The sequence below is a fragment of the Ambystoma mexicanum genome, chromosome 7q (genome assembly GCF_040938575.1).
Source record: "Ambystoma mexicanum isolate Mex_15411 chromosome 7q, UKY_AmexF1_1, whole genome shotgun sequence".
In the NCBI taxonomy this organism is placed as follows: Eukaryota; Metazoa; Chordata; class Amphibia; order Caudata; family Ambystomatidae; genus Ambystoma; species Ambystoma mexicanum.
In genome coordinates, this window is record NC_090941.1 from 491094579 (window position 1) to 491121035 (window position 26457).

The 26457-nt window shown below is 48.3% G+C and overlaps 1 protein-coding gene across 5 annotated transcripts in view; it reads left to right on the plus strand.

The window, feature by feature from the left end:
• The window catches only part of RCBTB1 (RCC1 and BTB domain containing protein 1), a 765714-nt gene extending 739515 nt beyond the window's left edge, over nucleotides 1-26199 (plus strand). For all 5 annotated transcript variants that reach the window (XM_069640792.1, XM_069640789.1, XM_069640793.1 and 2 more), the window contains one exon: nucleotides 23556-26199. Coding sequence is in view for 4 of the 5 variants with exons in the window: in XM_069640789.1 (XP_069496890.1) it covers nucleotides 23556-23696 (141 nt within the window). In the remaining variant the exon portion in view is untranslated. The remainder of the gene's footprint in view (nucleotides 1-23555) is intronic.
• The last annotated feature ends 258 nt before the right edge of the window (nucleotides 26200-26457 follow it).

Sequence of the window (26457 nt, forward strand, 5' to 3'; positions counted from 1 at the left end):
GTTGTGCGGACACACCCAGCGTTTCTGCCCAAAGTGCCTTCGGCTTTCTACTTGAACAAGGAAATAGTCCTTCCTACGTTCTTTGCCGATCCTGGACGAAGCACAGAGGTTGCTGCACTGCCTGGATGTCAGGCATGCCCTGAAATTCTACTTGGACAGGACCAAGGGCTTCCGCAAATCGGATGCCCTGTTTGTCACTTTCGGAGGCTCAAGACCAGGTTATGAGGCCTCCAAGGCCTCCATATGCCACTAGATGGTCTCTGCCATCAAAGAAGCATATGAGGACCAGCACAGGCTGCTTCCGGCCAACATGCATGCCCACGCAGTCGGGGCAAAGGCAACAACCATCGCTTTCCAGCGCCATGTCCCTTGGCAAGTCATAAGCGGGGCGGCCACTTGGGCCACTCACTCGGCTTTCGGCAAGCATTACTGTTTGGGTGCTGGCTCTAGATCTGATGCAGCTTTCGGACAGGCGGTTCTCAGGAACCTATTTGCTTAATGAGGATCTCCTCCCCACCCTGGGGCTGCATTCACTTGTAATCACCCATGCAGTATGGAGGAAAGGGGATGGGATGTAAGAGTAATTGTAGGTTACTCACCGTAGTGACTAACGTATTCTTAGTCCTTAGTCCCCTTTCCTCCATACGTCCCACCATCCTCCCCCCAAATAATACTGGTGTCATTGGGCAATGTTCAATCTTTTGTCAATGGGGACTGAGGTGTGGCACGGGAGGGCAGAATCAGGGCAGTGCATGCTCCCAGGGCCGAACCCCAGCGCGTCTCTAAATTTAAAGGGGAAGAAGGTTCTTTCTGGTGAAAAAGGTTCCGTCTCCCATCCCTTCGAAGGGACGCCCATGCAGTATGGAGGAAAGGGGACTAAGGACTAAGAGTACGTTAGTCACTACGGTGAGTAACTTATAATATTTGTAACAGGAGATCTAACAGTAGACACGTGTTTCGGTTGATAAGTGGGGCATCCAATCTCTTGCCCTTTCATTTCTGCAAACCTTCATCAGGACAAAAGACAACAACCAATTGTGTGTTGCCTTGCAGGAGGATGGGTTTGAGCAGCCGATCTACTCTACCAAAATGATGGAGGCGAGTATGGAAAGACTAGGATGAATCCAGTCTAATATTTGTCTGGAAATGTATCATAAGTAGACATTCCTACAGAAATAGCAGGACCGTGAATATGAGCAAATAACCAACAAAGCTCTTCTGGGTTTCTTATAAAATGGAGAATCACTGTCTTGATCATGAATCTCCTGGCATCAGTGTGTGTATTAGAGGAAAATCCTATTAATCGCGAAAATGGCCCACGAACTTGTAGGTATATTGAAATCTTCTATGCATACAAGTTACAGTGGCTTTGGTTAGATAGAAATCCAGTTTCACTTCTATTTCATGTGCGGCTATGGTTTCTACGATACATTGAGTGTGCGCTCGATATTTGATTTACCTATGTCATTTTGATAGCTCGGTGAAGTCACCCTTAGGTTTGCATATAGGACGCGGAGAGCTTGAGGTGGTGAGGAGATACTATTGAGAACTTGGGATTGGCAGATGAGGTGAACCAGTGGCAGTGCGCACTAGGCGCATGCGCAGGATTGTGGTTGTGTGCCTGAGGAGGCAGCGGTTGTGAAGGAGGAGCAGTGAGCGGAGCATGCCTGATAAGGGATAGAGCCAGACAGGCTTGTAGAAACTGGAAAGTATTATTATTTAATTGTGACTTTTACCCCCAAACAGCTAATTATTGAAACCCTTGACTTGAGGTTAGGTAAAAGACATTGATATGTATCACAGTAACAGTGGGGGGGACTACGCCCCTTCAGCACCTGTGTAAGACACTTCCACCTTATAAGGAAAATATATGAACATAGCATAGACAGGCCCAAACGTACAGAAGGTAAATTAACCAAACCATGGCCACCTTGTGGAAGTTTCTCCAAAGACGTGCAGCAATCGCTATTGACACACATGCAGGGTGCCCACAAGGGGAAGAAATTGACCAAACCCATGGCCATATTTGAGTTGTGGTGCATCTTTCAAGAGGGAGTGGGGGATGCCGTGAGGCGCCAGTGGATGCTAAGCCAGCAGAAGCTGAAGGACCAAGGGACCCATCCCTCTGAACCTCCCCCTACCCCTCCAAGTGTAGTATCTGACGATATAGATAATGAACAGGGAATGTATCCAATGAGGGAACTAAGGGCAGCAGAGGGGTATTCAAATCCAACATATAAGCCACCCCACACACTAAAGAGGACAAGCAGAAAGGCGCATGACAGCCAGCTAGTGATGCAAGGGCAAGCAGTGAGTCGCAGCAACGGCCGAAGGAGGAGTTTGAGGACATAAGCACGAACGAATGGAGAGCAGCACGGGTACTTTTAAAGCTTCAAGGGAAGACAAACAGAGAGGCAGAAGGGGTGACTGAGGCAATAGAAAGCCTGAAGAGGGAGAGCGACACGACAGACTGGGCCGAACTGATGAATGAGGATAGACGGGAGAAGGAAAGGGAAGTGAGATTAGAGCGCAAGGACAGATAGAGGAGAAAAGGGAGTGGGAAGACAGGGAACGAAGAAGGGAAGAAGAGAAGGAACACTTGGAAAGGGAGCAGGAAGAAAGAATAGAGAGGGATCTCAAGGAAAGTAAGAGAGCGGAAAGGGAGATGAGGGAGAAAAGGAAGATGGAACTGGAGAAGGCAGAGGCATAGAGAGATAGCAGAGCAAGAAAAACGCAAGATAGCAGAGAAGGAGCAGAGAAAGCCACAGTTGGCCAGATTGGCAAGAGAACAAGCGCACAGAGGAGGATGAGCGAGCAATAATGGCGGTGAAGACACATGCAGCACTATATAGGTAAAGGAATAGACTTGAGGACAGACGGACAGAACCAGACAGCACAATCTTGATGGGCAGGAGCGCAAATGAGGGAAGTGGAGCAGGCCTAGGGGCCTGGGCAGGAGGCAGCAAGTATGATATAGTAGACGTTGAGCTACTAACACAGACCTGACATCAGGGAGACTACGTGTTGCAGATGATTTTTGTAGCAACATGGACACAGGACAAATACAGCGGGACAAGATGGGGGAGCAGTACCTATCACAATCCATGGGGTTGGGACAGACAAACTGGTATCATGGCAGTTCAGGACACATACTCAGTGAGAAGAGGGAGGTGGCTCAGACAAGCAGACACAACAGACGGACGGCCTTTGCACCTCACACAGCATATATGTTAACAGACTGAGGGATCTCCCTGGACGAAGGAGTCGGAGAAAGCCATAGCTTGTTCGAGAGGACGATTGTCCAGGGCGTATGACGATAACAGGAGAGTGCCCACATTGGAACCAGTAGATATATGCACAGACATTGAGGACGAGAGAGGGCAAATTAGATTGACTACGAAGCCGCTTGAGGAGAAGGCAGCATACACACCGATGCCTTTATCGGAGAGAGGAGGAGTGAGACCTCAGTGCGTGCCAAGGAAGCACACAGACAAGCAGAATGTGAAGTTTAGGTTAACATCATTGAGCGAAGGAGCGGGGAAATGGTTCTATGAGTTGAGGAAGATGACAGCAGGCCACAGACTAGCATTGGGTGACGTAAAGGGACTGTTAGTATCGACATTAGGAGATGCCGGTGATGACGTATGGAAGAGGGCCGGTTCCCATGGGTAATGACACAAAACACAGCTCAGCGATGACGGAGGCCTTTGATGAATTGAAGGAGGCCATAAGCACTGCCCAAGTGTTGGGGACCCCAGACTACAAAAAGGAGTTTTTATTATTTTTGCACACTGATGGTGTAGTGATGAAAGTTGTACTGACACAGAAGACCAGCATGGGCCATAAACCAATTGCTTACTACAGAAATAATCAGAAGTGATAATGGGGTGCACCACCACTTTGTACATGGAGCACACCCTCCTTACGATACTTCATAAACCAAGGAGCACAATGACCACACAGAGAGCACCAGGGTGTGAGGTGATACTATCGAATGTAAGACTGAAGACAGTAAGGTGCAAGACTGTAAACCCAGCGACATTTTTGGCAGATGTTCTCAAGGCAGGAGACTATGCACATGATTTCACAAAGAACATAGAGATGTTCAGTGAGACACGCAAAGTAGAGGAAGACTCACTTGAGTGGGGAGACATGCTGTACATTGACGGTTTGTCGACAAATGATCAAACTGATGGGATCAGACGTACAGGGACTGCAGTGGTAAGACTGAAGAGCAGGACAAGCGAGGTGGTTGTAAATGTGCGACTACCATCCCATTATTCAGTACAAGCAGCAGAACTAGTGGCTCTCATATTAGCACTACAAAACAGATTAGAGAAGGAGGTGACAATTTATTCTGACTCTGCCTATGTAATGTCAACAGAACACTCCGGACTGGCACGATGGCTCAGGAGAGGCTTCAGGAGAGCAGACGGGACCCCAGTGCAGCATGAGCTATTATTGGGCAAATTGATCGAAGTGATTGCATATCCAAAACAGGTAGCACTAGTGAAATGCCAGGTCCACACCAAAGGGGAAGACCCTATCTCAAGAGGAAACGAGGCAGCAAATTATGAGGCAAAATGTGCAGCGTATTTTGGACAATTGTGGGAACTGAAAGAAAGACAAAATGCTCAGGGAGGAGTAAGGAACCTGGTCATGGGGGAAGGTTTACAATGTACTACCAGAGACACAGATTATGGAGCTGCAGGGAGCTGCACCCCAGGAGGAGACGGAGCTGTGGATAAAGAGAGCATGCTCCATGTCTCCAACAGATGCCTTATAGCGACAGAACAATACAAGGAAAGTGGTCATGCTACTAGCACTATTGAAGACGGCATTGGCAAAATTACACTATCCAACACATACAGGGAAGGAGGTCATTGCCACACGCATTAGTGAAATGTGGTTTTGCCCAAATTTGAATGAACATGTAGCTGATTTTATAAGTAACTGCTTAACCTGCCAGCAGTTAACAGCACGGCATACTTTGAGGGTTGTGAGAGGAGCCATACCAAAACCTGTAGGCCCATTTCTGCATCTCCACGTGGATATGATCCAAGTTTGCTAAGAGTAGCTACATGATAGTGGTTGCCTACTCATTCTCTAGGTGGATAGAGGCAGGGCCCTGTTCACATGCTGACGCCCTTCAAGCGGCAGGTTTCTGATCAGGGAGGTTTTCCTGAGATGGGTCGTGTGTGAGGTCCTGCGGTCTGACAACGGCCATCACTTCGCCAATGAGCTATTCCAGCACATCACAACCCTGTTAGGCATCAAGCATACATTTGCCTGTGCGTACCAACCACAAGAAAATGGGGTGTGTGAAAATCTGAATGGACTCCTAAAGGAGTGCATAGCCAAAACCCAGCAGAGCACCAAGAAAAACTGGTTGCATTGTTCACCTCTGCCGATGTTTGAATTGTACAATAAGCCTTGGTCCAACCACCATTTAACGTCCCATGAGGCGGTCAAAGGACGGCTCATGCATCTTCCCTTGGCTCCTCCCAGAAGAGCATTGAAAGATTGTGAGAACAGTGCAGATGTATTAGGACAGGAGATGTATGAACACATTGCTTCTCTGGTTGCTAGTGCCTCTTTTATCTCTCACCAGATACAGCGTTCCAGGGAGGCCCAGAAGACTGCGAAGAGATCGACTGTGATGACACACCACAAGATCATGAACTAAAGCATTCTGTAAAAGTGGGCGATATTGTTCTCCTGCGTAATTTTGTGAAGCGCTGGAATGCGCGGCTAGTTGGTAAGACTGTATGGAATCCTCTCCACGACGTCAAGCCCTATAAAGCAGTGGCCTCTCCTGGCAACAGAGTTTCAGTGACCGGCCCAAACATACCCACAACTTGAACACCGTGAATTCCCAGTGTTGCCTACATTGAGAGACCCCTCAGTAAGAAAGATCTGGGAGGAAGTATTTGCCTTTGCAATTAGAGATTATTTGGTTTGTGGGGCTTGAGGGTACTGACAAATACTAACACAGTAACACCTTCTTTGCAAATTTCAGGTGGGAAACTTTATCACCAGGCTGCAAGAATCAAGCAGCGTAAGTGGATATGAGAGAAACAATAAAGAACATTATTCCTCTTAATTCCAAGTGGCTTGTTGGGATTTGTATGTTGTTACCAGACCAGCATACTCCGAGTTTTGCGTGCTGGTGCCTTTCCGGCCCGCCAGGTCTGACCTCGTGGGCGGAAAGGCACCCGCTCGCAGACTTTGATGAATGCACCGGCACTGTTGCACACAGTGACGGTGCATCCATCCTCCCCATTCCCATTGAGTCGTATGGGACCATCACTACGGCGGCAGCCTGCCGTTTTTACCACCATGGCTACCGCCAGAGTTGTAATGAGGCCCTATATGATGTTACCACTACTGCTGTACCCTATACTAACATTTCCCCAACCCAGGCAGGAGGGACGACCGTGTCAGGTGGACAAGTAGATACAGCTGATAAGGTAAGGAGAGGTAAGTGCAGTGTTGACACAGACATAGGGAGTAGACATGTATTTCACTTACAGTGCTCGAGTATCTAACAACATGTGGTACAAACACATGACTAAAGTAGGTAAGGAAACCACTGGGAAGAGCTGTTATGTCTGCTCTTTAATCCCCTACACCATGGGTGTCTCTAAAAGGTTCATAGCAACTGAAATACCAGCAGCACGAGCACAGTTCCTGATGTATCTCGCAATGGTGCAAACTCGAGGAAGATTCCAAGGGAAGACAGCATCATTGAGATGGATGTCCACAGGGACATTCCCATTTGAAGGCAATTACATAAAGACATTAGACATGATGAATAATTGCTGGCAGTTAGATGAAGCCATGCAGTACATAACTGACAGATCCGAGAAAGGAGAAACAGACTATCACACTGAAGGAATTGCCATGTCCCTGGACAAGAGTGAAGGAGATAGGAGGAGAGCCTAGATGCTGGAAACGGCCACAGATATTAATGTATGGGCAAGTGTTACGCTCACCTGGCTCCCACAGAGGCGTCGATCGGAAACTGAACAGCTGCGGTTTCCACCAATGTGACGCGTAGGGCTGAGATGACGGACTGGGCTGGCCTACCTAGCTTCGTTTGCTTGGCTCGTAGGAATATCCTTCTGCAAATAGAGAAAGGGAATTAACCACCCGTGGAGTTGAGCGTAAATCCCCCCAACCCCGCTGTTCTCCCCACAGATCACCTTTGATGTCCCCTCTTATAGTCTCACCTGATGGTTTGAAAAGACGAGCTCTCCATCCTGCATTGAGCGCAGGGGCGCGTTGATAACCAGTTGCTTCACTGGCTCGAAGGAATTGGTGAGTTCCAGAACAATATTGACTCTGAGATTCCCGGCAAGACGCCGTAAGTATAAAGTTCGTAAGAGTTCAAATGCCTGACTTCCACTCTTGTCCGATTCCTTGCAGGTTGCAGCTTGACCCTAATGAAGAGTTCCTCGTGGCAACCGGTAGTATTCTGGTAAGGATTTGTATTTTCCAACACAGTTCGATAAAATAATGTCAATATGTAACCTGTTGCTTTCTCCCTTATTCAGGCGCTGAGAGAAAGTATGAAGTCTCGGGGAATAATACCTCCGGCGGTAAAATCAGGCGAGTCTATTGTGGTGAGGAGGGTTCCCCTTGTTAGTCCCTTTGTTTCACCTTGCTGTCCTTTTGTTTCCCCTTAGGGGCCGGGGTTCGGCGAAGATGCAGTGGAAGCTGCGCCGACCCGTGAAGAGGAATAGTACCCCCGGTGGTAAAATCAGTTAAGTGTATGGGGGGGTAACTAATATTCCTCTGTGTATTCCCTTGGCTCACCTTGCTGTTCTTGTCTTCTCCTTAGGTGCCGGAGTGCGGCGGGAACATGCAGGAGGATGCAGTGGAATGTGAAGATGCTGCGAAGGCCGGTGAGTTCAGCGCGGCGCTGCAGCAGGCGAGGCGACACGCATAAAATAACTTTTCTTCCAGCTCGAAGGCGCGATGGATCGGGAATTCAGGTAAGGATCAAAAGTATTGCTCTAGTTCTAACCTTTTCTCCTTCTTTCTCCCCTTTTTCTAGGAGCTCCAAACTCGAGGCGGGCGTGGCAGAAGGCTGGATGCAGACTTGCAGGCAGGGTGAGTGTTACGCTGCTGGATGCAGAATAACGCGAAGCGTGTGCTGCTCTTCGGGCGTGGTTTAAATGGCCTCCAAAGTAGTCCCAGGTAAGTATTCCTCCCCAGCCCCGCCTGAGTAAAAAAATAGTCCCCAAGTAAAGTAGTCCCTTCCAAGCCTCTTTTGGCTTGGAGCTCTCGCAGCATGGTCTGCATCAGGTAAGTTTGCTGCATGGTCGGTCTGCATCAGGTAAGTTTAAATCTATGAGCTTGGCGCCTATGGTGCCAGGACTGACTCTCCATATGAGCCTGGCGCCATAGGCGCCAGGAATGGAACCAAATAGCCCGTAGCGGGGGTTGTTGGGCTTGCTTAGGATAACTTGATGCCTGCTTCCGAGGTTGCTGGACTTGGTCTGGGTCCCCGGGGGTAGGCATCATGACAGCGAGTGTACACGAACGATGGGTGGCTAGATGCAGTAGAGGGAGGCAAGGCACTGACACTAGCCCAGTTGTCAGTGGACAAGGTACAGGAAGAAAATTAGAAGTGCCTGAAGCAGTGTGATGCGGGCGCAAATTTGCTGACATGAGTAGAAAAGGAAGCTGGACTGATGCCAATAAACCCCCTGAAGACGCCGCCTTGTGCTATCAGAACAATGGCGATGTTGAAGTTGGCGAGAATGTAGGCTGCAAGACAATTGAACAACTTGCAGCAATGAGAGCAGGAACAGCAGTGCTAATGGATCTCTACTGGGCGTGTGATCGAAGGCGTATGATAAGCTGCCACCTGAATGGGGAGGAGTATGCTTGTTGGTACACATCAACATGCCTTCGTTGGTTGTACCCATAAAGGATGTGAAACTCGATGAGTTCCCGAAGATGAACAACAACAAAAGAAGGAAGAGTACAGTCAAGGTGGCACCAACAGCCCAGGTAGAGAAGGTGGAGAAGCTGGACAGATCGAGCAGAGTGAAAAGAAGGGGGAATTACTTCTCAGAGGCATCAGAAACAGCATTGGACAAGATTCCTGCAGAGCACAGACTATTCAGCAGAACACAAATGTTCTTTGCATCATACAGACATACACAAATGCCAAATAGTTACAGATCACTCGTTGGGAGCTGATGTTAACAATTAACTCTACAGTGAATGGGTTCAACGCCATAAAGGAAAAGCTCAGAGCAATAAGGTTGGTGGTGCTCCAGAATAGATATGTTCTGGATCTCCTCACAACTATGGAAGGAGGAGTGTGCGCAAAGATAGGGAGTTCCTGTTGCACATTCACCAGCTAACGACGAAGATAACAGAACTCTCTGGGATGCAGTAGCACAGATGCATGCGAAAATGGAAGATGAAGCACGAGGAACCGGGAAAGACCAGAGCTGGCTAGAGTATATATGGTCATGGATCACATCATGGCCATCAGGCGGACTGAAAGTGATAGCAGGAGCCCTTGTGCTGGGAGCAGCATCAGTGTGTGGGAATCAAGATCTGCATGGCAAAATTCAAGAAAACTGCAGAAGAGGCTATCGAAATGCAGATCCTGATGGATGTGAACATAGGAGGAACAAAAGATGAGATTGTTGCAGAATGCGACAAGCTGAGATCGACGATTGCACAGTGTGAACTATTTCCAGCAGGAACCATAAAAATGGACAATCCTCATGACCCAACATTCTATGAAGGGAAGTGGGTTTGGTACACTCCAAAAGGAGTATGCGGTTATATGCACTGGCCATTTGATGACCACACCAACTATTACAGACACCTCGGAGGAATAACAAAGATTTGGCAGCCCAGAGCAAAAGGACTGTCATATAAGGATGTAGTCAACAAGTCGACCAGAGGGGTGTCTGAAGACGGATGGGGACGTTCACACCCTCCTATAAGATATGACATGAGGAAGGCCAGAAGATACAGTGAACGCCCATACTATTTTGTACCAATCCCCAGTGCTCCAATGATAGACAAGTATGTCGAGAGGTGCCCCCTCAGCTAGCCCTACAGGCCAGAAGCAGTACAAGTCTACCCCATAGTGGATGAGGAGCCCCAGGCTGCAACCAAAGACACTACAATTGACAGTTTCAACTAAAGCGCCAAGAAGCCAAGTCACTAACGTTGTTAGAAATACCATTACTTGGCATCATTAGGCATGAAACACACGTGCCATCCCAGCGTGCACTCTAATACATGAAGAACACGAGCGTACAGTTCTATAGATAGAGGACAGATACATATACATACAGTCATTGATTTATTATTTTGCCATTAGCTAAACGCAGCAATGCAGAGACTGCAAGAAGCAAGAGATCCTGAGTAAAGCTTTCAGATGCTTATATGCAAATAACCTTATGGAACTGCAGGAGCACCTATGGGACCTGACAGAGCCAAATGTGACTAACATATGGAGAATATAGAATAGCATGGACACTGAGGAACCGCATAATGGTTTATGAAAATTACAGCAGGCCACAAGCCTCTCAGCAAGAGCTGAGCTGAGTTGGATTCAGGCTGGACAAGAGCAAACGTGTGAGACAGGACTCTCTGCCAAGGCCACTAGATATGAATGACATTCCATTCCCTGAACGACAGTAACACCAGCTGCAATAAATATGAATAATTCTTCATAATTCAGAGCTGCACAGCTCCAAATCATGGTCTCCGAAAACGTGACCCAGCCGACTCAAACAATGGGCAGTAACCAGCGCTGGCAATGGGAGCCAATCCCACCCCGCCAGACAGGAGCTCACAACAAAGATATTACAATGTGAGACAAGTGTTGCACAAAGTGAAAGAGCACTCTCATAGACCAAGGTGGTACATACAAGTTGCAATGCAGACACATGGTGGTTCTCACTACCTTAAAAAGATACACCAAGAGCTGAGAACCTTTGCAGATCCCAGGCCTGGCGACGTCTGCTCTAGCCAACCACAGTTCAGTATCCTAGGTGCGTGATTGATTGTTTATTCATATAGCGCCTATACACAATGTGTTTCAAAGCGCTCCAAGGCAGGGATGGAACAAGGGAGAATACAGTGACATTCCTACAAGTCCCTGATACATTAAGAATGTGAAATTAACTATCGTACTCAGCCTGGCGACATTTCAGATAGTGCAAGAACTTTGACAATGATAAGGAGGGGGGGTGAGAAAGGAGAATGAGACGGACAAACTGCCACCGTACTAGGCCTGACAACATTTCTGATTGTGCCAGAATTTTACAAGCGGTGAGGGGGGCGGGGAGATCGGGGAGAAGGAGAAGAACCACACAAGCAAATATCGTACTAGGCCTGGCGACATTCCAAAGAATGCTGGAGGGGCAGAGGTAGGAAAGAAAACAAGTGAAGGAGGGGGGAAGGAGACAAACAAGCTGCTATCATACAGGTCAGGCGCCATTTCAGATGGTGCAAGAGCTTTGTCAATGATAAGGAGGGGAGGGGGGTCGGAAAGGATAATGAGACAGAGAAGCGGCTACCATACTAGGCCTGATGATATTTCTGGTAGTGCCAGAATTTTACAAGAGGTGAGGGGAGGAACAGGGAGAAGGAGAAGAACAAAACAAGCAACTAGCGTACTAGGTCTGACGACGTATCAGTGCTGGGGGGGACAAGTGAGGGGGGTAGGAGATGAGACAGACAAGCAACTAACGTACTCGGCCTGATGACATTTCTGGTAGAGCTGGAGAGTTGGCAAGAGGTGAGGGGTGGGGGAGGAGAGGAACAAAACAAATGACTATCGTACTATTCCTGGCGACATTTCGGGTAGTGCTGGAGGAGGAGGAAAAATACAAGGAGGGAGGAGAAGCACAATAAACAGCTTCTATCGTACTGGGTCAGATGAAATTTCAGATAGAGTAAGTGCAAAGAATATAGAAAGGGGAGCAGGGAGATAGGGGGAGGAAGAGAAGACTGAGAATGTTGAGTGTGGTGATTGAGAAGAAGAGGAGGCAGGAGGGGGAGGGCAGGCAAACGGACACAACGAGCATAAAGCAGGAGAGCCAGTGCTAATGGCACAAAACAGTTTGCAAGTAAACACATCCAAATTGGAGACAGGCTAAAATGCATGAAAACACAGCCAAATTAGAGACAGTCTAAAATGCATGAACACACAGCCAAATTTGAGACGGGCTAAAATGCATGAACACACAGCCACAATTGAGACTGGCTAAAATACATGAAAATATAGCCAAATTGGAGAAAGGCTAAAATGCATGAAAACACAGCTGAATTTGAGACAGGCTAAAATGCATGAACACACAGCCAAATTTGAGACAGGCAAAAATGCATGAAAATGCAGCCAAAATTGAGACAGGCTAAAATGCATGAACACAGCCAAATTTGAGACAGGCTAAAATGCATGAAAACACAGCCAAACTTCAATGGCAGCCAGATCCGGAAGCTAGCAGTGAGTGCAGACATTCAGTACAATCGGAGGTGCAAGCATTGGGGGGAGAAGCAGAGAGGGCAGAATCGTGTCCAGCAGAGGGAAATTACCCAAGTTATGGAGGTGTGTGTAATGGAAGTCGTTGTGAAGTGGCGAAGCAGCAACATGGTAATTCAGGTGCAGGGGTGTCGAGAAAAAAGTTTGGATAGCGTTCTGGAAGCAGACAGGGAGAAGACAGGGGCCTTTGTTGTGGGCCTTAGCACAGCTGGGCCGGCTCCTGCCTCCCGGTTGCTCCGATTGGCCTATCATGGCCAGGGCAACCAATGGGAAGGGGGGAAGAAGCCAAGCCAGGCAAGGCACATTAGTCCAGGCAGATTCCGGGGCAGCCATCTTGGAAAGTGATACAGGGATTGCTTTTTATGTAATCCGCCAGCTACCCTCCAAAAAACATTTTTGCAACTAAAAGGCTGAAGTCAGCGCGACTAGCACAATAAAGATGACAATAATACTGAGCCTTACCCCAACAATGCGTCTGGTCTTGTGGTCACATGAAGGCAGTTAGGAGGGCTGCAGGATCTCAGGTGAGTGTGGCTCAGTTCACAGCAGGAGAAGGAAAGGGGTGGGTAGCAACGGCAAGGACCAATGGTAAGACTCTCACACTGCAACATTGTTAGAGATAGTTATTAGGGGATGGACCAGGCCAGTAGAATAACACATATAGCTGATTATATAGGTTATTAGGCTCCTGGCGGCCAATCCCGTAGGTTTTCTGGAGAGGGGCCTAGGTAGTGATGTCATTCTGATGCAATTTTAGGTCAATATTAGCCTGCGAGCCAGGAGATGGTGCGACATCCATTGATTTCCTCTGTCCTTGTATTGATCCCTTTTTGTTTTTGCTGTAATAAACCGTAGTTTGAGCTTGCCGTTTGACTGAGTCTTACGTTGCTCTTGTGGAAGGTGTTGGGCCTTCAGAGAGTCCGCAAACTCCTAGTGGCCATCTGGCTTACCTGGGAGTTTGTCCCAACATCCTTTCCGTGGGAAGGACTGTTCCTGTACGTGTTCCCTCCGTTCCCTCTCCTACGAGTCATCAACACACTCAGACTGTGTCCGTACAAGATGATACTCATCGCCCTGGCGTGGCCCTGGCAGATTTGGTATCCGGACCTTCTCAGTCTGTCAACATCGCACACCGATCAAGCTGCCAGTAGTTCCGGATCTTCTTACCAGAGAAGGAGGTGCAATCCTGCATCACGACCTAGGATCGCTGAACCTGACGGATTGGCTCCTCCAGCCCTAGAGTTTGGTGGATATGAGTTGCCTGTGGACTGCAGAAAGGTACTCGCCAAGGTCAGGGTATTGTGGACTATGAAATGCTACGGTCACAAGTGGAAGCGTTTCGCTACATGGTGCCGGTCACAGAATATTTCCCCTCTGAGGTTCATGACCCCGCAGATTCTTCCATACTTGCTTTCCTTGGCCGGACTTGCACACGCCTCTATCAAGGTACATCTGGCGGCTATCTCCCACTACACCAGGTCACCAGGAAGATCTTCACTGTGGTCTCACTGACTCATCAAGGAGTTCCTCAAAGGACCTTTTCGATCTTTCCAGCTGGTCATGGTTCCTGCCCCGGCGTGGGAACTCAATGTGGTTCTGCCGAAGCTCATGGGAGCCCCCCTTCGAGCCTTTGAATCAGGATCCTCTGATGTGCTTCTCGTGGAAATGGCTTTCCTTGTGGCCATCACCTCTGCAGGAGGGTTGGTGAGATCCATCCCCTATCCTGCAAACAGCCATACCTGACTTTCCACAAATGGATGGTGGTACTGCAGACCCAGCCCTCTTTCATACCGAAGGTTCCGTCAGAATTCCACCTTAACAAGCCTTTGGTGTTACCTGTTTTTTTCCTGAAGCCTTCTTCACTGGCTGAAAGGGCCTTGCATTCGCTGGACGTTGCTTGTGCCCTGAAGTTCTACGTGGCACGCACAAAGAGTTTTCGGAAGACTTCACAGATGTTCAAGAACGTTGGTCCTGTGGAACATGGGAAGGCTTTGTCCAAGGCTTCCATCTCAAGGTGGCTCTCCGGCTGCATCATGCACTGTCATCAGTTGGCAAACCGACCGCTGCCTGGCCATCCGAGAGCCCACTCCACCAAAGCGATCACTGTGACAACAACGTTCCTGGCTGGTGTGCCCCTGCTAGACATCTGCAGGGCTGCTACGTGGAGGTCCACACACACCTTCACAAAGTTCTACTGCATCAACAGGGATTCCAAGGAGTTCAGTCAGCCAGGCGGTGCTGCACAACCTGCTCGCTTGAGGTGAGTCTGTTCTAGAGGTAAGAGTTAATTGCTTCTCTTGAGCCTTGCCACCTCCCGTGGTTGTGTAATCTTGTACTGCTATGTATTCGTTATTCATGAGCATGTGCATCCATGCCAGACCCCCGCTGGAGAAGGAACAAGTTACTTACCTGCAACTATTGTTTTCCAGCATGGGTCTGGCATGGATTCACATGAGAACCCTCCCGCCGACCTCTCTGCTGTTCTTCTTGGTCATACTGCCACTTTATTTGCTTACCAAATCTGAAGATGGCTGCTAGAGGAGGGCTTTAGGGAGAGGACTGTCATTGGATGGGGGCAGTATGACCCTGAGGACAGTGATTGGTTTAATGGAGAAATACAGTTTGTAAGGGAAAGTGAAACCGTTTTTTCGAGGGGATTGGGTCCTCTGACGTATTCCATATCTATGATATCTATGACAGTAATCACCACAGCTGTGCTGCTTCGGAAACATTTTCGGCGCCTGCGTCGATGACGTCGATGCGCCGTCCTCGAGGACCCCCTCCGAAGGCCGAGGTCACCCGATGTGATAAGTACGACGCCCGTAGCCTCGGTTCCGTTTTTTCCGCAAACGTGTTTGCTTCGTGAACCTTGGTACGCCTTTCTGTTGTTCATCTCGGTTCTTTGAACCTGTTCGTTTGTGAAGTTATTCTTCATGAAGATGTCTACCTCGTCTTCCACACCGCGTCTGGGCTTTAAGAAGTGCGGGGACTGTGGGTCCAAGATGTCGGTCACGGACTCGCACGACGCCTGCCTCTGGTGCCTCGGGGAGGCCCATGACACGGATGACTGTGTCGACTGCCAGTCGCTCACGTCCAAAGCCTTGTGGGAGCCCAAGAAGAAGTTATCGGTAGGTAAGGTGTCCAAGCCCCGGAAGTCGAGGTCTGTGGGGCTTTCGACGGACGACTCGAGGGGCGACTCTCCGCGTCGTCGTCGGAAGTCCAGTGGGTCTCGGCCCGGAGTCGGTCTCGCCACTCCTCTGCCTCTTAGAGGCACTCCCGGAAGCGCCGTCATCGGTCGCCTTCCCCGTTCTCATCCGAGGACTCTGCCCGTCGGCGGGTCGCTTACCCTGCCAAGTATGCGACACCGGAGGAATGGGCTTCCTTCGGGAAGAAAATGTTGGCGATTCTCGAATCGCAGGACACTGGTCCGTCCGCGCCTCCGAGTGGTGTCGGTCGTGATCAGCCGAGAGACGCTGCTTGCACGCCTTCGGGCTCGGGTGGTCATCACGATTCGCGGGAAAGGGGAATCGTTCTCGGCATGCCTGGTCCAGGTCCTCGACATTCTCGAGACCGCGTGAACCTGTGAAGTCTTTGAGGAAGACATTGACGCCTGTGGCGCCGAGGTCGTCGACGGACTCTCTCGAGGCTCTGCCTCCGAGGAAGTCGTTGACGCCTTCGGCGCCCAGAATGTCGAGACACACGCTCGGGACTGTCAGCGCCGCATCTGTCGTCAACGCCGATTCTCTCTACGCCGGCACCGATTCACTCGACGCCCTCGACTCCTTTCGGGGCTGTGTCAACAGGGGTACCCCGTGGCTCGGGGGAACCACCTAGAAAGGCTCTGGCCAAGGTCAAGCATGGCTTTGGTTCCAGTTCTGTGCCTTCTTACCACCATCTGGAGTTCATTTCAGAGGTGGATGAGGGCTCTTATGATGGCATGGTCCCTGACAAGATTCTCTCGGGCCATAGAAAGTTTGAGGACCTGAGGCATTCTCTGCATGATGCCAGTGGGCTGGACACCTCTCCGGAGGTGGAGTTTTGTAGGCCTGAGCCTGGCACTCATGCCGATTCTTAGTACCGTCGCCTTATGTCACGGGTCACTGAGTACTTAGGATGGTCTGCTCCCCCAGAGGAGTTTGTTCAGGATGACCTTACGGATATCCTCGACATTGGTCCACCAACTGACCCGTACTGCCACTCCATATGGCTCTGCAAAGAAGGGTGGCAGCGGCTTGGAATGCTCTGGAGAGAGTCTCCCGGCAGTGAGCAAGTCTTTGCTGTGAAAATACCGCCCAGCCAGTAGTGACCCCTGCTACTTGTCCAAGCACCCTACTCCGGAGAGTTTGGTGGTCCAGGCGGCTACGGCCCCGGCAAAGCAGGCGTCGTACCCTACCATCCCTCCTGATAGGGACGACAAGCGTTTTGACGGCTGAGCGAAGAAAGTGTTTTCTGCAGGGGGTATGGCGCTTCAGGCGGCCAACTCCATTTGTGCCTTGTCTCGTTTCACGCACACTCTGTGGAACTGTGTTTCCTTGGCGGCTGAACATATTCCCGAAGGGGACGAACGGGATGGTTTCCTTGCCATGGTTCAGGATGGCAAGGATGCTGTGTGAGGCCGTTCAGTCGGGTTTGGACTTGGCAGATTGCGTCAGCCAGTCCATGGCGGCGAGCACCGTGATAACGCAGGTTTGCGTGGTTAAGGAAGTGGGGGTTTGCTCCTGATGTGCAGGCCCGGCTCCTCAACATGCCCTTTGACAGGGAACATCTTTTTGGCAGCAAGGCTGACGAGAGCCTTGAGAGGTTGCAGACCTCCAAAGCTGCTGCAAAGTCGTTGGGCGCTACAGTTCGATAACCTCCGCCTTTTCGTCCTAGGGGACAGCAATGGAGGGGAGGTTCCTTTCCTTATTACTTAGCCTTTGGTAAAGCGAGAGGAGCTGGCAGTCAAAGGGGCCACCGTAGGAGTGCCAGAGGTGGAAAACAAGGTACTCGAGGTGCTAAGGCCGCTCGGGCTGTTGCCTCTTTGCCCTCAGGCAATGCCGCAGCCGCTTCAGCTCAGTCATGAGGCCATGTCCCATGGTTCACCGGTTGGGGGAAGGCTGGCGCAGCATCTTGCAGAGTGGCGTGCCATTACTTCAGATGTGTGGGTTCTGGAGATCATAACCCACGGCTACTGTCTTCCTTTCCGGCAGAGGCCTCAAGACAATCCACCAGGGAATCTCTCTTTGAAGAGTCTGGATCCGCTCCTTGTGCAGGAAATTCAATCCCTGCTGGAGAAAGGCGCCATAGAACTGGTGCCTGTAGCGGAGAGGTACAAGGGATGGTATTCCCCTTAATTTTTGATTTCCAAGAAAGACGGGGGATTGAGACCCATCATGGACTTGCACGGTTTGAACAAACTCCTCAGCAAGGACAAGTTCAAGATGGTTACTCTCTCTCAAGTCCTCCAGGCCCTTCAACTTCAGGACTGGTTGGTGTCTCTCGACCTCAAGGACGCTTATTTTCATGTGCCGATCCATCCAAAGCACAAGAAGTACCTGAGGTTTGCGGTTGGCGACTCGCACTTTCAGTTTCGGGTCCTGCCGTTCGGATTGACCTCCACCCGAGGGTCTTCACCAAGCTCATGGTAGTGGTGGCCGCGCACCTCAGGAAAGGGGGGATTCACGTCTACCCCTACCTGGACGATTGGTTGATCAGGACGCACTCTCCCGAGCAAGTCCTGGGTCATCTGTCAGTCACCTGCCACTCCCTCCACAAGCTGGGCTTCTCCCTCAACTTAAAGAAGTCCCATTTCACACCAACTCAGAGGCTCCAGTACATCGGAGCAGTGCTCGACACGTCCCTGGGGCAGTGTTTTCCTCCCCAGGTGAGGGCTCATCACATTCAGCAGATGGTGCACGAGTTTCAACTTGTCCAGACTCTCCCAGCGTTCGAGTTCTTGAGACTGCTAGGCCTCATGGCATCCTGCATTCTTCTGGTGCCAGAGGACAGGTTGCGGATGAGATCTTTGCAATGGGCACTCAAGCTCCAGTGGTCTGTCTTCTGGCAGGATGTCGGACCCGGTTCAGGTGCCGTCTTCGGTCGCCCAGGACCTTCTGTGGTGGGCCGACAAAGGCAATCTGATGAGGAGGGCTCTATTTTGGCTTCCCTGGCCGGAGGTGACGATCGTGAAGGACGCATCCCTCATGGGATGGGGAGCTCATGCCAACGAATTGACAGTCAGCGGTCGTTGGTCTCCGTCAGAGTCCAGACTCCATATCAATCTGTTGGAGCTGAGGGCTGTCAGGCTAGCCCTGAAGGCTTTTCTGCCGACTGTGCGAGGAAAGAATGTCCTGATCCTGACAGACAACACGGTGGCCATGTACTACCTCAACAAAAGGGGGGGGGGGGCAGGGTCACTTCCTCTGTGCAGGGAGGTGATGCAGCTCTGGTTCTGGGCAATCCAGCAGGAAGTTTCGATCTCGGCAGTTCATCTGGCAGGAGACGAAAACGAGACGGCGGACGCTCTGAGCAGGCAGAGCGCGATCTCTCACGAGTGGGAGTTGGCTCAGGAAATTCTCCTGGAGATCTTCGCCCTTTGGGGGACCCCTCAAGTGGATCTCTTCGCCTCCAGTGTCAATCGGAAGTGCGAGAAGTTCTGCTTGCGGGAATTTCCTCCAAACGGAGCCTTAGGAGACGCGTTCGTGGTGGAGTAGTCATTCCCACTGCTGTACGCGTTTCCTCCAGTCCCTGTCACCCCGCAAGTACTGCAGAGGTTACGGAGGATCGGTTCCCGGATGTTCCTCATTGCACCGGCGTGGGCCCGGTACCCGGACCTTCTCGACTTGTCCATCTGTCCTCCACGTCGTCTTCCCTACCGAGACGATTTGCTCTCACGGGAGGGGGGTCAGGTTCTCCATCCAGAGGTCAGGTCCCTCAACCTTCACGCTTGGTTTCTGAAAGGTTGAGGTATAAGGATTGGGACCTCCCTGAAGACGTGATGGAGGTGTTGCTTTCGTCCAGAAGGCCCGCAACAAAGTCCTTGTACCGTTGCCGTTGGAGTAAGTTCTGCGACTGGTGCAGGGTTAAGAATGTGGATCCTTTTGCATGTGAAATTCCCATGGTTCTGTCTTTTTTGCTTTCTTTGTCCCACAGGGGACTTCAAGTGGGTACTATTAAAGGTTACCTGGCGGCGCTGTCCATATTAAGCGCTTGTCTGAAGAGTGTTCCTATTTTAAAATTCCTCTAATTTCTCAGTTTCTGAAAGGGCTCACTAATGTGTTTCCTCCGTCACCTTTCCAGACGCCCGGTTGGGATTTGAACCTTGTTCTCAAGTTTCTGATGGGTGCTCCGTTTGAGCCTTTGCATTCATGCCCTTTGAGACTGATAACTCTGAAAACTGTATTTTTGGTTGCGGTCACTTCCGCTCGCAGAGTGAGTGAGTTACAGGCACTTTCAGTTAAACCACCCTTCACTGTTTTTCATAAGGGCAGGGTTGTCCTTAGAGTTCGTCCTTCTTTTCTTCCGAAGGTGGTGTCAGAATTTCATTTAGGCCAGAAGGTTGTTCTTCCGGCATTTTATCCTCCTCCACATCCTGGTAAGGAAGAGGAGAGGCTCCATAGGCTTCATCCTAGGAGAGTGTTAAGCTTTTATATTTCACGCATGTCCCAGGTCAGAGTGGACGATCAGCTCTTTATTGGTTATGCTGGAAAGCGTTTGGGACAGGCTGTGACGAAACAGACTTTGTCTCACTGGATTATTTTGTCTCTGAGTGTTACCGCTTGGCGGGTAAGGACCGCCCGGTCGGCTTGTGGGCCCATTCTACCAGGGGTATGGCTGCCTCTACTGCCCTGTAGAGGGGTGTTCCTATTCGCAACATCTGTGATGCAGCCACCTGGGCTTCGGTACATGCTTTTGTACGTCACTATTCCCTCGATTCCATCCGGGGGGCAGGATCTGGCCTTTGGCAAGGCGATCCTTTACCCCGCAATTTGATTGGGCATGCTAAATTTCTGTTTTCTAAATTCTTTTCCCACCTCCTTGCATTGGTACTGCTTTGGGAGTCTGTCATAGATATGGAATACGTCGGAGGACCCAATCCCCTCGAAGAACAAGTTACTTTCTTACCTGGTAACGTTCTTTCGATGGGATGGTCCGACGACGTATTCCAGATCGCTCCCTCCCTACCTTCCCCGCTACAGAATTTCTTATGCGATTGCAGCTTACATTTCTGCAAGGCTTTGTGTGTCAGACTGGCAGAAGACTGGTGGCACACGTTCTGGGAAAAAACTACAACTGAGGCTACGGGCGTTGTGCGTCCTACTTATCACATCGGGTGACGTCGGCCGTCGGAGGAGGTCCTCGAGGACGGTGCATCGACGTCATCGACGCAGACGCCGAAAATTTTCCAAAGCAGCACAGCTGTGGTGATTACTGTCATAGATATCATAGATGGAATACGTCGTCGGACCATCCCATCGAAAGAATGTTACCAGGTAAGAGAGTAACTTGTTCTTCTTTTACTGAGGATTCCCAGCCTGTTGACGGGGAATATTCATGAGTATGTGAATCCATGCCAGACCCATGCTGGAGAACAATAGTTACAGGTACGTAACTTGTTCCTTCCTCTTATTTCATAATTCCATAGGATTTCCCCCCATATTCAAATACCAATTTACAGCGAAAAGCCCATGTATATCTAATATCTTTTTCTCTTAGCCGGCTTTCCTCTTCTGTAACGTAGCCTGCACCAAATCTTGAAATACCAGAACTGAAGCTTCTCTAAAATGTATCTCCTTATGCTTCTTTGCTGCCATCATAATCTTCTCCTCGAGTTGGATCAGGTGAACCTGGGTCAGGATATCTGGAGTTAAGTTTCTGTTTGGTTGACGAGTTGAATACCGCCGATGTATCCTATCCAGCACAATTTCTAAGTCATCAGGCACACTCAGATGCCGAAACAATGCTGTGACATATTCAACCAGATCCCTATCTGCTGTGGGGGATACCCCTCAAGCTGATATCATTCCGCCTCAGTCAATTTTCGGTATCTTCCTGCTTCGTTGGAGCATAATCTAATTGCTGTTCCAGTCCCTGCAGCTTTTCTGCCATTTGCGCTTGATCACAAATGGAAGTTTCCACATGCTCCTACCTCCTTTCTGCCGCTAATACATGTTTGTCCAATTCTGCTGTAGACCTCGTCAGGTTAGAAGTGCTATCTTTATTCTCCTTCTTAATCTCCGCTACCAATAACTGCAAATTGGACCTCGTAATCGGAACATCATCTGGCGGATCGGCTTCATTTCGGAGGGAGTGAATCTGTGCTGTTGTCTGCTGCTGAACTTTCTTTCTGCCTTCCTGAGCTTGCAATAAGTTTGTAATATCCCCAGAGAGGGAGCCCTTCTGCTTTGCAGGTGCCTTTGCCATTTTGACAACTTTAAAAGTAGCGGGGACCCCTTTTTATTTTCCCTTCAACTCTTTATATACCAGAGTACCCTCCCTTTGGTGACCAATGCTTGCTTCTAGAGTGATTTGCCAAATGAATTCCAGGTGAATTCTACTTGCTTCCTTGGCTTTCTTTCCTCGGCAGGGAGAGTGTTGCCCAACTCTCCTATCCTGGGTGTTCCCCCTCAACTTCCGCCTGGGTTCTCCACTCCTTGGGCAAGAAGAGGACAAACTCTGTGCAAGTAGTGTACTCCGTGGCATGTAGGCACCATGATTCCCCAACTCACACTTGTTCTGTGGTCGGAGGGTTGCTCGCCTCACCCGTGCAGAATGGAGAACAAGCAGTTTTCTGCACCAACTGCAACTTTGTAAACTTCACCTCTCCATGACGTCTGTAGTGGATTCCTCGCAGCTCTCCTCGGTCCTCCACCGAGGAGGATTATTTCCACCAGAGTAAGTCACTGCTCTCTCTGCTACCACCACACAAGCCAGTCCGCCGATCGAGCCACTTCAGGCTGATGTTGATAACAGCAAGCATGTGTTGGAGTGCAAAATCTTGTGTTGGAGTGCGTCCGCTCCCTCTCCATCCCACGCCCGGTCCCATCTTGCGATCAGGTCCGTCAGCTCAAACTCTCCTTCGAAGGCAGCGTAGGAGACCCACAATCACTCAAAATAAGGGTTCATAACGCATGGGATCCTTAGAATAATAAGGTGAGATTCCCCTGATAATTTCCTGTCCCGGAAATTAAGTCAACGCTGCATGCCCAAGTTGTTTCTTGTTTGGTCCAATTCCATCCAGTGGTTGTTTGCGCTTCGGCTTGATAAAATGTGGACTTTTTCTCTATGGGAAAATGAATGGGAGTAGTCTGAAAACAACGTTATTTTGCTTTCTTAATAACCTTTTAATTTCGTATACCATCTTTCCCAAGATTTCTAGTCTGGGGCGTGGGGGGGTGTAACAAACATTTTGTTTGGAAAATATCAGTCTAATACCTCATGCAAATCAAAAGTTATTAGCAATAGATTTTTCGGATTTTCCATGGATCTAGGCAATCACCTTAACTACTATCATATATATATATTTTTTAAACTTTTTTTTATTACCTTTTTTTTTTTTTTTACCAACTCGTGTCTTCGGGTCGGGGGAATTTGTTTTTTCCCTAATGCTTTCCATTGCACAGGTGAGATGTCTCCTCTCCTCCACAGATCCCCAATACCTCACCTTGTGCATAAACGTCCTACTTACTCCCATCTTTGCCTATTTGTGTTACCCATCTGTGTTCGTTATTTTTTTTGTTTTTATGACACCAAACTGCAATTAAGTTTCACTTGAGTTGTGCCGCATTTATTTCCTTCTCTTCTGAGTTTAACAAATACACCTCTACAGACTATCTCTGTGACAGTCCTTGTAAGGTCTGGAAGCATCTTCACCATTGGCAGAGACGTTTTGAGCAGTAAACCATTGTGTGACCCCAAACCAGTGTATCACAATGTTTTAGTTCGTACCTCTTGCAGTAATGTTCACCATTGTGCAGTATTTAGACCATTTGTCCAAGAGTGAGAGTTCAATCCTAATAAGAAAGGATTCTTTTGTTTTTTGATTTAGGATTTAGAAGAATTCTGCTTCAAGTTTTGCGTCAATCATTTGACTGAAGTCACCCAGACGGCAGCTTTTTGGCAAATGGATGGACCTCTCTTAAAGGAATTCATCTCAAAAGCCAGCAAATGTGGAGCATTTAAGAACTGAGGGACAGCAGTGTAAGGTTATTGGATGCTGCAGGATCCTTCTGCTTTCGAAAAGACTCTGGGATCCAGCAGACTAACGCCACCTGCTATTGGCCGAATGCAACAGTAGCAGGAAGTAGTGTGCAAAAGGTTAAGATGCCCGATGCAAGTGAAATCTAACAGTGTGCAAATGTGTTATCCTTTCATGAACCAGCTTGTTTTTGCAAACTTGACATGAGTTTTATGGTGAAGAAAGTGTAGAACATTTCCAGTTTGAAGTGCACTATTGTTGAGTATTCATTTTAATAGCATACATGTGTACTGTTCTGCCTTAGGTTTATTTTTTTCCCATGTAACATCATTTTGCAAAAATGCAGTAGTTCCATGGCACGTGCAGCACTATTGCATGTTTCGCATAATTCCCAGTTACAAACTGCATGGAACATTTCAGACAAGAACTTTCTAATAGGTGTACACGACTTACTCAATGTGATAATGTACGGCGGCTAGAAAGAACATATATGGTAATATGCAATCACTGCAGTTGTGTAAGATATATTTCCTGAGCAGCTTTATATATCCGTATCATTTAGCAAAGATATTTTTGAATTTCCAGAATCAAGCTTCGGCCATTCTTATTCTTGCTTTTAAGAATGATGTGCTTCTTTTGTCATGGTTTTATTCTGTGCAGTGCTACCGTGAAGTAGTTGCTGGTGAAAGCAAAGGATCCACACTGCATTTTCACTGGGTGTCTGTGCTGCTCATATTGTAACATTACGGAGGAAACAGAACAAGAAAAATCTGAGCATTCCACTACTAGAGCTCAGAATGGAAATGCAAACATACTTATGAAGTACTGGCAAACCCTAAATAGGACTACGAAGTAATGCTGTGTGTTGTGTTGTGCTATGCACGCTTGAATCACAGTTTTACTGCAGCTTCCATCTCTTATTGTTATCCAATGAACCGAGATTGCATTGTGGGGCTTGGGTAGCCTGAAAAACAGGTTTAATAGTAAAACCATTACTTTACTGGTGGAATCCATGACTATGATCTGCAAAGTAAACCATTCAAACATGGGGTTATAGGTTCTGTGCAACAGTAAGGCAGTTTCAAGGTGAAACATTGAGAATCCTTTGGGTTTATGTTCTGTATTTGGGCAGCACAGCCACGTGCGTGGCCAGCAGGCAACATCGTCGATTGGCAAATACTACCATGATCACAACCTACATCACTGAGGAGTCAGCTAGGCCATCTTCAAGACTAACTTTTGATCTCCAAACCCATTCAGCTCTTTTTCAACATTTAAGATTAAAATTGTAAATTGTGTAAGCATGTGACAAAAACTGCAAGCCCCCTTAAAATTAGTCACAGAGCAGAGAACCCAAGAGTCCTATCGGCTGATTTTTATATAATCATTTTTTTACCAACTCATGTGTCCATAGGTTGGGGGGAAAATAGCTAGTTTTCAAATTGAGCATTACTTCCTGGCAAGAAGATGCATGAATCCATACCAACACTAGAACTTTAATTAGCTGACCTTGAGACTCTCAGGAATTGTTGCAATATGTTAAACCTGTGTTAACCAACCTCTTTAAGAGCTGGTACCTTACATGGAAGAGTTGTCCTTCTAGCAGATAACTAATAACAATACACCTTTCACTTTTATAAGCTCAAATGTGCCAACATTGGTTTTTAGTAGCACCAATTATACACCAAGCAGCACATTTGAATGGACTGTCTTCACGTCACCCCTTTAGGTTCTACATAGTTTGGTCCATCTGCGAAACAATGGCAAAGCTTGGCATTTAATTGGAATAGCCTTGATGAAGATCAGGTGTACAGAATTCCTTTCTGTTGTCTCTAATGTAAGCTTACCTGTAGTCCTGCTTAAAGCATAGACAATTGGTCTTAATTGCATCTATTTATATGCTCAGTATCAGATATGACTTGAGTCTGTGGCTCCTAGATGCCCTGCAAAGTGTCTGTAAAAAGTGTTTTCTGGGTCTTAGTATTGCATGGGAGATTTCCCTTATTACACAAACAGTAGGCTGTGCTTTTTGCAGTTGCATGAAGGTCACAGAAATTATCTGGCATATGGTTAACTTCAAGGGGAGTCTGGCACTTACCTATTCTTCTAAATCCTTGTCCTTTGTTTTTAAACTGATGTAACAGCTTTGCATATGTATTGCAATTTGCTGTCTCCATTTACTTCATAAAGTGTATTTATGTTCAGAAAAAAAGTTACTACTTAAACGTCATCATTGTACAGAGTGAATAAGAAAGACAATTGTATTTGGTTTCACAGGTGTGTGTGTGTGGTTCCACTGGAGAATGTGTAGAATGGTTGTGCTTACAAACATGAAGCCTGTTAATGTAATATTGAAGAATAAGTTTTCAGCTGTATAGATTATTGCAATGCCCATAACAAGCACTTCTTAAACAAGCTACAGTGGTTGACAATTTTCCAAACAAAAAGACCACTCCTGGCATTTCTGCATTTCAATAAAGAAATTGTAAACACCTGTTACCTGTAATTCTTGTCCCTGTCAAGACTGAGCACCCAATATGAAACTGGAAGCCCCTGTTCAACTATGCTCCGATTTTTTGAGATGGAAGACATGTTCATTGTCATTTAGCGACCAGGTGTTCTTGTATTTCTGCTATCCATTCGGGTCAAATGGTACTCTTGATTATTTATATGCACACATGTAAAGTTAAGGATTGCAAACAACTTGTATTAGTTTACACATATTTGATGGTGTTCAGATATCCCTTGCTCT